This window comes from Pecten maximus, chromosome 13 (assembly GCF_902652985.1).
Source record: "Pecten maximus chromosome 13, xPecMax1.1, whole genome shotgun sequence".
NCBI classification, from domain to species: Eukaryota; Metazoa; Mollusca; class Bivalvia; order Pectinida; family Pectinidae; genus Pecten; species Pecten maximus.
This window is the reverse complement of record NC_047027.1, coordinates 3,686,483-3,698,543: the sequence shown is the minus strand read 5'-3', so window position 1 is coordinate 3,698,543 and position 12,061 is coordinate 3,686,483. Positions and strand designations below refer to the sequence as shown.

At 35.1% G+C, this 12,061-nt stretch overlaps 1 protein-coding gene across 1 annotated transcript; it reads left to right on the top strand.

Moving 5' to 3' along the window:
• The first annotated feature begins 5,021 nt into the window (after window positions 1–5,021).
• LOC117340354 lies at window positions 5,022–10,892 on the top strand. Its single transcript, XM_033902115.1, has 7 exons — window positions 5,022–5,087; window positions 5,280–6,397; window positions 6,938–7,061; window positions 8,116–8,236; window positions 8,963–9,081; window positions 9,252–9,447; window positions 10,522–10,892. Exons 1-7 carry the CDS (start codon window positions 5,022–5,024, stop codon window positions 10,890–10,892), a joined length of 2,115 nt encoding a protein of 704 aa, XP_033758006.1.
• The last annotated feature ends 1,169 nt before the right edge of the window (window positions 10,893–12,061 follow it).

Below are 12,061 nucleotides of genomic sequence, written 5' to 3'. Positions count from 1 at the left end.
CATTAGACCAGCAACAGGTATGGAATTGTAAAAAAAAAAAAAAAAATTATAACTTCTAAGAATTTCTATATTTTCTATTTGCACAATCGATTTAATAAGGCATGCTGGTAGCCATGTTGTTTTTTCTTAAACAAATTTCAAAATAATGTTGCAAAATATGAGATTGCCTACAGCGAAAAATGGATGTCCACAGTAAAGGCGAGATAGCGGGAAAACTTAATTTACAACATATGTCAAAACAAGATTAATTCTGTGTTTGGGATAGAGATAATTAATTTAAATAGGTTTCAGAAAAAAATTGTGTAGAGAATTGTGGTATTTTGGGTCAAATATTTTGCAATTTTTGAGCATTTTTCTGTTACCATGGTATTGACAGCTCTAAAAATCACAGAAAATATCAGTTAACTTATCCTTCAGAGCTGTATTAACATTGCAAATGTTGTACAAATTACAAATAGAGTTTGGGAGCAAACCCTTTTCCTCAGGAACATTTTTTTCCAGTTGGCCTGAGAAATGCCATTTCCTAAGCAGTTTTAGATGCTTTCATCAGAGAAGATGAGAAAGACCTGCTGCTTTCGGCAGCTGTATCAACATACTTTCTTTGGACTTGTCTGAAGCAATCAAATATTCGGGCATGGTCACAGGAAAAGTTTGAATGGTGGACAAATGTGTCTCCTTTTTTGGACGATCCAAGCAATTCATATGCTGCATGGTATTCTAGGTTATATGACTGCTAATTCCGTTTTATTTCATTTTGCCCATCGCTATTATCGCGGCCAATTGCTGTCATGTTCAGCATTTTTTTTTGCGCAGGATGCCATTGCTTTTGTCACGATCGTCTTTTACTATTGGAACTCCTCTAACAGGAATAATGTAAAGGATACTGCTTGATTTGAATCAATAAAACACTTTACAATGCCATTCAATTGTTTGTGAGACGCAAGCAATTTCATGACTATTAATTTGGGTGTGTTGGATTGACGAAAATTCTGGTTGCATTCGATAGAAATATATCTGGACCATGAACTTTTTATTTAGCATATTTTTTTTCACATACAAGGCGTAGAAGTGTAAATAGTCATCATTAAGCGTAAAAAATAAGCCAAAAACATAGGGATAAACATCCCGAAAGCATAGGGATATACAATGTCATTATGCCAAATCCCGTAAACACGGCACAAAAACTCTAAATATATGTTAAATATGAAGGCTTTTAGTTGTACCATACAAAATCTTTAGAACTGAAGAAAAAGTGTATTGTTTTTCATTTTCTGTAAATTGACAAACATCTCTCCAGTACTTTTCAAACAAGGGAAACCTTTATATTAGAGATTTAGCAATAATGGCCGTCTGTTGACCATACTGTTTTCTGACTGGTCCCAAAATAAAATATGCATAACTGGGGACCAAGAAAAACTTACATATGACATTTGAGAAAGATCCCTTCGGTACTTTCTGAGAAGTAGCGATAACAAACTTCAATTGTCAAAATTCAAGATGGCTGTCTGTCAGCCATCTTGTTTTTATAACTGGTCCCAAAATGCAACATGCATAACTAGGGACCAAGGGAAACCTACATATGAAATTTAAGAATTCCTTCAGTAATTTCTCAGGAATAGCAATAAGAAGAATTATTTACGGGTGGACGGAGGGACAGACCACAGCCGCGAGGCGATTTGTATAACTTCTTTTGAAAAATCTACATTGCAAATAACTTATTTTACTACAGGTATGTTTATTATTGGAAACTTGACCGACTCTTAATTAACCCCTAGGGGTCAATTAGTGTCACAGACCATAGCTAATATGCCCTTTGTTGAGTCTGTATATTGGACAACGTTTTTAGACACACTTGTTTTAGTCAGAACTTGAAGCGTCAAATTGACGTACATCATGTCCGAGGGCGAGGTACTTGGGCCAAGCGGGAGAAAACTGGAGAATTTAATAAAATTCGGGACCCAAGCGGGTCATTAATTTCAAACTTGAGAATTTGATTTTTGTAGTGAATATTCAGGAGTCTCCCGTCCAATGTGGGAAACTTGACAGGTATGTTTGAACAAGTGATTCTGAGGATTTTAACCTCCCAATCTAGGACTAGGTATTCAGTATGATTGTATCGATAGCCAAAGAAAGTTTTGATCCAAGTAGACTTCAGCTCTGAAGTTTATATATTTTAACAAATATTTGTGCCAAAGTCTGACACCTAAATTATAATAGGGACATGTTATGCAAGTACATACTATGTACATGTAAAAACATAGTAAAAAAATTGTGTATAGATATTGAAATGGAAATTAAAAATTTTCATATTTTTTTTTATAATTCAGACCACATGTAATCAGCTTTAAAATCACCGGTGAATGCGCATGCTTCAATGCATATGTTACGCCATAATGGAGTAATTAATTATATGCAAGCAGTTGCTCTTTCAAAACCATTAATCATATATGGTTAAAACAACATCATGTCGCATAATAAAAATACAGAACAGATAGTTTCTCTTAAATTGTTATTTTATTGAAACTGGCTGTAGAAAAAACATTTGATCAAATCCGACAGCGTAGAAATTCGGTCGTCGTAATCTTATACAAAGTCCGTCAAATGAGTAGGGCCTTGTATCAAATTACGTTCTGTTATTCCTCTGATAAAGTGATAATGATCAGAAATTCAACAATCAGTCTATCAGTCTATTATGATGGACTTTGTATTCATTTAAATTCTCTGCCCAGTCGTCTTTCTAAATCTACACCCTAAACTATACTGGTAATGGTATTGTTGGGCCTACCACGTGGTGTACATCGACCACGACAGGATGGTTAATTGACTGCTTTGTAGGCACAATACAACATATGCATCACGTACCATAGTGAAAAATATAAATCAGCTTCTGAACATATACATCGAATAACAATTCTAACATATAGAAAATATTATTTTAAACATGAAGACCATATGCGTCCGCCTGCCATTACCTGCTGTGAATCCCAGAATGCATTACGACGGTGAACACTCAACTTCCGGTTTTAAGAGGGGGTTCGATGTCCAATCTGCACTGGTTTTATTTTTAATTTTTATTTTCGTCATTTTATATCTGAACCACTTTCATAGGCATCAATAGAATCAATATTTATTTTATTCTATGCTATTTTTTTTCAAAATAAATTAATAGCCTTTTTTTTCTCTTGTTTTGGCCCCGCCCCTCAGGCCCTTGAGGGGTTAAATATAATTAGTAGCAACTAAATATTACCGGTAATATGGGCATATCATTCAGAAGCCTTTTCACATTGATAACTTAAACCAGGTTTGTGTTATTTAATCCTTATGGGAATTGAACAAGATTTAGTCAATTTGGCACTTTTTGGCCCACTCCCCTCAGGCCCCTGTGGGTCTGTCAATGGCAATTATAGTACATAGTATTCAAAAGCCCTTTCATATTGATAATTCTAACCAGGTTTGTATTGTTTATGAAGGAAATTGATCGAAAAATGCTCAAAAATGCGTTTTCCCTATGTAAACTATAGTAAATTTACCCCCTCCCCAGAAGAAAACTCAAGACCCTACGGTCATGAAATTCACAATTTTTGCAAAGGGCCCTAAGACCCTTCCATTTATGAAGAGTATTTGATTCCACCTAATTTGGGAACAGAGAAGAAGATATTTGAAGTTTAAGTCAATTTCATCCTTTTTGGCCCCACCCCTTAGGCCCCTGGGAAGTCGGGGACCATATAATTCATAATTTTAGTTGACCTTTAGCCATAGAAATGTCCTGCAAACTTTCATTCAATTTGGTTCAGCAGTTTTGGAGAAGAAGTTGAAAATGTAAATTGTTTACGGACGCACGACGCACGACGACGGACAAAAGGCGATTAGAATAGGTCACTTGAGACTTCGTCTCAGGTGACCTAATAAAACAAATGATGGTCAAAAATGTGATTTCCCTATAACTATAGTAAAGTTTATCCCCTCCCATGGGGCAAACATGAGACCCCAGGGCTAGAAAATTCACAATTATGGTAAAGCACCTTAAGACTCTTCGATCTGTGAAGAGTATTTAATTCTACCTTATTTGGGTTGTAAGAAAAAGATTTTTAAAATTTCAGTTAATTTGACCCTTTTTGGCCCCGCCCATCAGCCCCTGGGGGTCAGTCAGGGCCGACATGTACATACCATCAAACTGTCATCCCAAGCTGATAATGTTAACCAAGATAGAATGAATTCCAATAAAAATTCAGCAAATAATAGTCAAAAATGTGATTTCCCTATATAAACTATAGTAAAGTTTACCCCCTCCCCAGGGGCAAACATGAGACCCCAGGGTCATGAAATTTAACAATTTTGGTAAAGCACCTTAAGACCCTTCCATCTATGAAGTATTTTATTTTACAATATCTGAGAGTAGAGAAGATTTTTGAAATTTCAGTCAATTTGACCCTTTTTGGCCCCGCCCACCAGCCCCTGGGGGTCAACCAGGGCCAACATGTACATACCATCAAACTGTCATCCTATGCTGATAATTTGAACCAAGTTAGAATAAATTCCAATAGAAATCCAACAAATAAGTCAAAAATGTGATTTCCCTATATAAACTATAGTATTCAAAGGAATCTGAACTACAGGATGGCACTGATATTGGTGACACAATGAATTTAATGGAATCCAATGAAAGGCAGGATGGCAACGGAATTGGTGACACTGACACTATGAATTCAAAGGAATCTCATGAAAGTCAGGATGGCAACGGAACGATGAATTCAAAGGAATCCGATGAATGGCAGGATGGCAATGGTATTGGTGACACTATGAATTCAATGGAATTCGAGGAAAGGCGGGATGGCAACGGAATTGGTGACACTGACACAATTAATTCAAAGGAATCCGATGAATGGCAGGATGGCAACGGAATAAGTGACACTATGAATTCAATGGAATCCGATGAACAACAGAATGACAACGGAATTAGTGACACTATGAATTCAAAGGAATCCGATTAATGGCAGGATGGCAACGGTTTTGGTGACACTATGAATTCAATTGAATTCGAGGAAAAATTTGATGAAGATGCAAGGCCTCCTGACCACAATATTGATGTAGATGAAGGTGAAGGACCTGATTTCAACACAGACAGTGTTATTAAGGCTGAAGATAATCCATGTATTTTCATCAAGAAAATGATTAAATAAAATGCAGAAAGCAAGCAACCACTGAAAAAGCATGACCATGTGTATAATGTTAAACATAGCTGTTTTTTGTGTGGAAAATTGTTCTTGCATGTCTTTCAGCATATAAGACAAAAACACAAAGAGTATAGTCTTGAAGGAACAGATCTAAATGATTTAAGACTGAAAGGGGATCACACACACAATATAAACGTTATAAAAGAGGGCAAGGGAGAACTCATATTGTCAAGAAGACCCAAAAAGTCATTCAAAAGTTCTGACTTTGGACCATGTCCTTTTTGTAGGGAATGGATACTCCTATCAAATATTGGCATCCATGTGAAGAAATGTAAAAAGAAAGAAAATAATGAGCACGAGCAAAGAGACTCATCTGCCAGTGACAGAAAAGAACAATCAAGTGGAACTGGAGTTCTAAAGTTGAGAGCAATTCAAAATCTCTCTGACAATATATCAGGACGAATTAAAAGTCATCCTTCTTCCAAACTGATAAAAGATGTTTTTGCTATCATGACGAGGGATGAGGTGTCGGAGATAGCCAAGTCAGATGAGCTCATCGTCAGTCTTGGAGACTCATGGTATCAAAGGAACATGGGAAATGCTAAAGCCAAATACATGGCTTCTCAACATATGAGGCTCATGGCAAAGTTTTTGATCCAATTAAGACAAATGAAGAATAAGGACAGTTGTGGGAATGATGATGATGATGATGATGATGATGATGATAGGAGAAATGGTGACAGTGCTTTATGGGATTTTCTTATCCCATCACAATACAATGATATTATGCAGGCGGCTTTAAACATATCTATTCCATACATTGATGATATTCAGGAGCTAAAATCACCATCTAATGCAATTAAGATCAAATATGATTTGAAACGAGTGGTGGAATTTAAATGGTCCAAGGTACAGACCAATGGATTGGACAAAAAACAGGGTGAGGATTGTGACACCTTGATTCGTCTGATTACTATTCATTGTTCTGAGAGTGTGACTCGACTCGCTAGGACAGTACTAGCAGTTAGGTCTTTCAACAAAACTATAGAAATACCAGCACCAGAGGACATAGAAGTCCTCAACAAGTATGTCGATAACCAGATGTTACATGAGATTGACCTGACCACCATTGATCTTGCAACTTTTCGGAGGGCTGTTGCATTGGTCCAGACAAAGCTGCTTCTCTTTAACAAACGTCGGTCTGGAGAAATAGACCAAATCACGTATGTAGCTCTATTTTTACCGTATTTCATCTTTTTATTGATTTTAACTTGTTTTAAACTTGGCAAACAACCTATTATCCTATGTTGTTTTAGAATTTCTATGATGGTAAAATTTTAACAATAGACAGTACATACCGGTAGTCACTAGCGAAATCATTGCCACATTGTGAATATGGTTTGATTAAATCATTAACTTGATAGCTGAGAAAATTTCAAGACTTGCAATATTGTTAAAAACTAAGTGGGGCTATTCGCTAATAAATTTTTAAGAGTTTTGGATGGATAATCCTTTAGATCTGGATCATGACTGACAAGTCACTGAAGCCAAATAGGACATATATTTGAAAGTTTAGTTTCTGAATTGATTTTGGCTTTCCAGTGATCATGTTGATGGACACATTTACATGAGTGAAAGTAAGTTCAGGTGTTTCAATCTCTTTCTTCCCACATCTTTCCATTGTAAATACATTGAATTCCAGCTTTTACTTCAGTTTTCATATTTTTGAAATATATTAATTTGCATTTAACTTGTTTTTGCAGAGTGAAGCAGTATGCTCAAAGAAGAAAAGAATTGGAAGATGTAGATGAAAGCTTGATTGGGGAGTTGACAGATTTGGAAAGAAAACTCCTTGAAAGTCATGACTTGATGGTGGTGAGAGGAAAGGTATGCTATGAATATAAAATGAAATTAATATGTTCTAAACACTTGTGATAAGGTTTTGGAAATATTCCCATTGACATTTATTTAGGTAAAAAATGAAAGGGGGGGGGGGGATACTTCATTGTCTATTGGTAAATCATTATTATGAAAGTAATGCATTGTAATGACTGCACAAATCCATGGGCTATTGAAATTGAAGGTAATATCATACATGTCAAAGTGACTGAATTAACGTTGTTTATTAGATATAGATGCATCATGTACAACTTGATTAATCAGAAGAGGAAAGTGACAGTTGCATTGTTAATTAAAGGAGGTTTCAGTAATAGTGTTAAAAAGAGATGACCATTTGCTTAAAACAAAGTCTCGCTGATCATACCATATTTCTTTCCCTTAGATCAAATATTTAATTCAATTATATGTAGCAAACACATTTCAGCAATGAATGGGTTGTATTATGATAGCTTTCAAAAATTCACCAAAAATCCTTAAACTTAAAAAACCCAATTAAAATAATTAGAAGTACATATATAGCACATCTTCACAATGTCAAGAGTCATGCACTACACCATGCTTTGAACCCATGAAACATTTGGATGAGAATTTGTGGGCTTGCTTCTCGTAAGCAACCAGTCAAATTGCTCCTTTCATTTTGTTTACAATCTTGAGCTAAAATATAATTATAAAAAAACTAAATTTCTGGCTTTAATGTCTGTTTAAACAATATTATGTTTTAAGCAACACTGATATTGTCAAATTAAATAACAAAATTAATCAATACTTGATTTCGTTTCTTCTTCGTGACACTAAAGGCAATTAAATTCTGCCCAGAGAACGAATAGCTGTATCAAGGCTGTCTGCTTAGTAATGCGGTCATTTATTCAAAATGATTGGCTGATACATTGAGTTGTTTATGTAAAGCAGGGATTTCCCTAGCATGTGTCGTGACTATTTGCCCAAAAACTATCCAGTAAAATTGTTAAGATGAATATAGCAGTACTATGAAGTCTATGCTTTTAGAACTGAATGTTTTAGTGGCAGTTATACTATTTTGTAGAGAACCAGACCTGTTCCTGTGATCATCCCAGAGTCTGTGAAAAACTGTATGTCCTACATTGCAAATTCCAACATAAGGGAGAAAGTTGGTATTGAAGGAAGATGGCTGTTTGCTTCAACAGGTACTAGTATTAAAATGAATTGACAAACATTTACCAAATGATGGTTGGTTGATCTGTAGTGAAAACATCAGTTTTGCCTTCAGTAGTTAACTGTGTTTACAAAATCAACAACTCTAATTTTTAGCTGACAAATCAAATGTAAACTGGAGTTTTGTGAATGTATAATTTGAAAATTTTGATTAATGTGAGGACATTTTGTAAAATTTCAGGGGCATGGGATTCAGTGCTTAAATGCCAAGAAATTCTATACATTGATTCGAAAATTGTCTAAAATCTCTTAGCGCCAGATTATCTCGGGTGACTGTTGCAGCAAAAAAATTAGTACATCTTTAAAAATCTTCTCATGAATCGGCAGTCAGAATGACTATATATTTGGTATTTAAGGTCTTCAATTAGTAATTATATTGTTTTCATATTTCATTTTTTAAGGTCTTTGGGCAAGGTCTATAAAGTTTGAGTATGAATTAGAAATAGCAGGTTGAAAATGAACTCATTATGGGATACTGAATTCACATGAGAATCCCCTTAGAGTTTGCATTTAAAAGTGTCTGCCTCTTGTTCATATATTGCTAGTCGAGATTGAATAGATTTCTGCAGGGAAAATTTTACCATTTCATGTTAATGATATTGTTGTGTTTTTCCTTTCCTTTCCTCTTCTGTAAATAACCCAAGAAACCATTGTAAGTAAATCCTTAAAAAGTAGGTATATGCTTGTAATTTTCCCAGGGTTTTGCAGCATGAGATCATATGATTCCCTGAAGACAGTTATCACTGAATGCAGTTTGAAAGCACCAGCCAAGATAACAAGTGTCACCCTTAGGAAATATATGGCAACACTTACACAGGTATGTTGGCATCACAATACACATAAATGTTATATTATTATTCTCTATGATGAAGGGGTGAAGGATGTTGTTTTAGGTTCATTTTTCAGTCTATTTCCAACAATAACTGATTTATTGAATTATTCGTTTATATTGACACATCTCAGCCATATTTTCTCAACTTCTTACAGGTGATGGATTTAAAAGACGGTGAACTTCAGTGGGCCTGTGATCATCTTGGTCACACTAAGGCTGTTCATTTGTCCCACTACAGGCAAATGAGTGGTTTCATAGAGAGGGTGAAAATGGCAAACCTCATTCTGGTGCAAGATATGAATTTGGCAGGTGCTTTGAAGGGCAAACAATTAGCAGATCAACAAGTGGATGGTAATTATTATAAGATAACTTGCTGGAATAAACAATCCTTAAGTTAATACTAGCTATCAAGGTTTATTCATGCAAGGAAATCCGATATTATTTGATTTTCTATTTTCAACAAGGAGGTTTAGATATTAATTATTTAATACCTGCCAAAGTTAGGTAAGAGTACCTTTTTTCCACAGAAATTTATACCAAAAATTTTGAAAGTAACTTTACCAAATTAATAGTCTTGGGGCTAATGATAAAATAGCACTGAATACTTGTATGATGTATATTAAGCAGATTTAGTAACAAAGATGAAATCTTTTTAAAGTAACATTTCTCCGTCCTTTCTCTTTAGTACTCGGGGATCTAAATATGGGTCCCACTCCAAAAACAACAGCATTAACAGGCCTGTGATTTTTCCAGATATATCCGGAATTCAGGATTTTGGTGCTTGAATGTTTCCGAAATAGCTTAAAAAACACTTAAAATTACTGAAAAACCAAGGTTGAGGCTTAATTTTACGGATTTTAAAGTTGCTTTCAATCCCAGGGCTGCATTAAGAGTTAGTGCAACGACTGGTTTGCCAGGAGTCAATATAATGTGTATGGGTGTTGTATGGTATTAGGCTGTGATATCGTACTTCAGTGAACTGGCACTAAAAAGTCGCCATCAGTGCACATCAGACAATGCCGTCCATAAGCACACACCCCACATGTATCATTCATGCATCCATGATACCGTCTGCATATGACCTACCTATCACCCAAATTCAATTCATAGTCAGGACTGTATACTGCTATATAGTGCAGTAAACTGCAGTATGCAGTCTCTTGAACTGCAGTATGGATTATTAGTGTTATATAAACAAATGTGATAGCAAATATAGATATACATGTGTATTCAGTAATTTTTCTGTACACAATAGCTTCAGTATACAGGTATAGAAATTAAAACCAGTATATATATATATTATCTACAGTACTTAAAGCAAATGTGCCTTAAGCATTTAAAAGAACCATTTTTTATTGACAGAAAGGAATACAAATGAGCTTATTATGAGATTGATAAATTGGATTTCAAAACTTGTCATTTCAGAATTATTGACAAAGAAACTACAAGAGGAAATGAATACAGACACACAGGTAGACAGTGAAACTACTGAAATCAATGTAAAATTTATTGAAGATAACACTGACTTGGATATAGATATGGATGTCCTATTTGAAGACGAAGATGTGACAGAGACTGCAGCACCTTCAAAAAAATCTGTATCAAGAAAAAGATGGACTGAAGAAGAAATTAAAGAATTGAAATTTTATTTTGCTGATAATCTCAAAACAAAAACATGTCCCTCTCAAAAACAGTGCATGATGGCCATACAAAACAGCAGCAAGAAAAATGGACTGTTATCAAAAAGATACTGGCACAACATTGTAAAGAAGATAAGCAATATGAACAAAAAGTAAACTCTGCTCAGAGTGCAAGCTAGTGTATGAACATTTATAGGTCTTTTATTGTGATCTGCCTTAGTCTGTCGTCCATAAACTTTTACATTTTGAACTCAAAATTTACTGCATGTATTTGGAATGATCAGTACCTGGCCCTGACCAAGTGTTGTTTTTCGGGTCGTTCAGAAATCCATTATCATATGGCCACCACGGCAGCACTCTTGGAAATCCTATTTTGAACGACCTCCAGTTCTACTGAAGGCATTTCAATGAAACTAGAAATCTTCAGTAACCCTTGGGAATAAAGTGTTGTTTTCATTCTGGTCTGTCAAGTAGGAAGGTTTCTGGTAGCCATCTTGAAAATCTATTTTTAGAAAAATCTCAAATATCCAAATATCTCCAAAAAATGTTTTTCCATATACATGTCAGGAACAAGGTTGTAGGTTATTGCATAAGGAGCATTATAATACATGTTTCAAGATCAGGTCAAAGGTCAAAGATGTCTTCCATTTGTATGTAAGTATTATCGAACTGATTGCATTGAATTGTGGCATACATGTTCCCAAGTTGATGCAGACCAATTATTACTCCTCTCTGGGTCAGTCCCGACAGCCACAGCAGCCATCTTGAAAAACCTATTTTAATCTTCTTCAGTACTGCTGAAGGGATTTTAATGAAACTTCATAGGAATGTTCAACAAGCCTTGTTATTTTTTCCCAGTCTTGTCAAGTACACCAGTCTCTGGTTGCCATCTTGAAAATCTAATTTTCAAAATATTTTCAAGATAATTAAGTTTTTGTATATACATGTCAGTAACAAAGTTGTAGGTAATTGCATAAGGAATATTTTGATGCATGTTTCGTGGTCAAAAGGTTAACGGTCATTATCCAAAAACTATAAATTGTTGTGGGATGAATGTTCCCAAGTTTATGCAGATCAATTCTGACTCCTGGGTCAGTCCAAGACCCAAGATGAAAGCCATGGCAGTCATCTTTAAAAACATGTTTAGCAGGAAATAATCCACTGGGAAAACTCAGGTAACCGTTAAGGCCCCTTGGGCTTCTTGTTTAAGAATATGTGATTTTTATACAAAATACTGTGCTTTCTTTGATTTTATTTGGTATGCTTGTAAAGTACCAAGTACTAATTTACGACATGATTGTTGGGAAGATTTTCTGCAGATTTAT

Excerpts from the sequence above, each read along its gene's own strand:
- LOC117340354 (XM_033902115.1), top strand. The coding sequence starts at position 5,022 with ATGAATTCAATTGAATTCGAGGAAAAATTTGATGAAGATGCAAGGCCT. Across the intron at positions 6,398-6,937 it reads GGAGAAATAGACCAAATCAC|AGTGAAGCAGTATGCTCAAA; the intron begins GTATGTAGCTCT and ends TTGTTTTTGCAG. Across the intron at positions 7,062-8,115 it reads TGATGGTGGTGAGAGGAAAG|AGAACCAGACCTGTTCCTGT; the intron begins GTATGCTATGAA and ends ACTATTTTGTAG.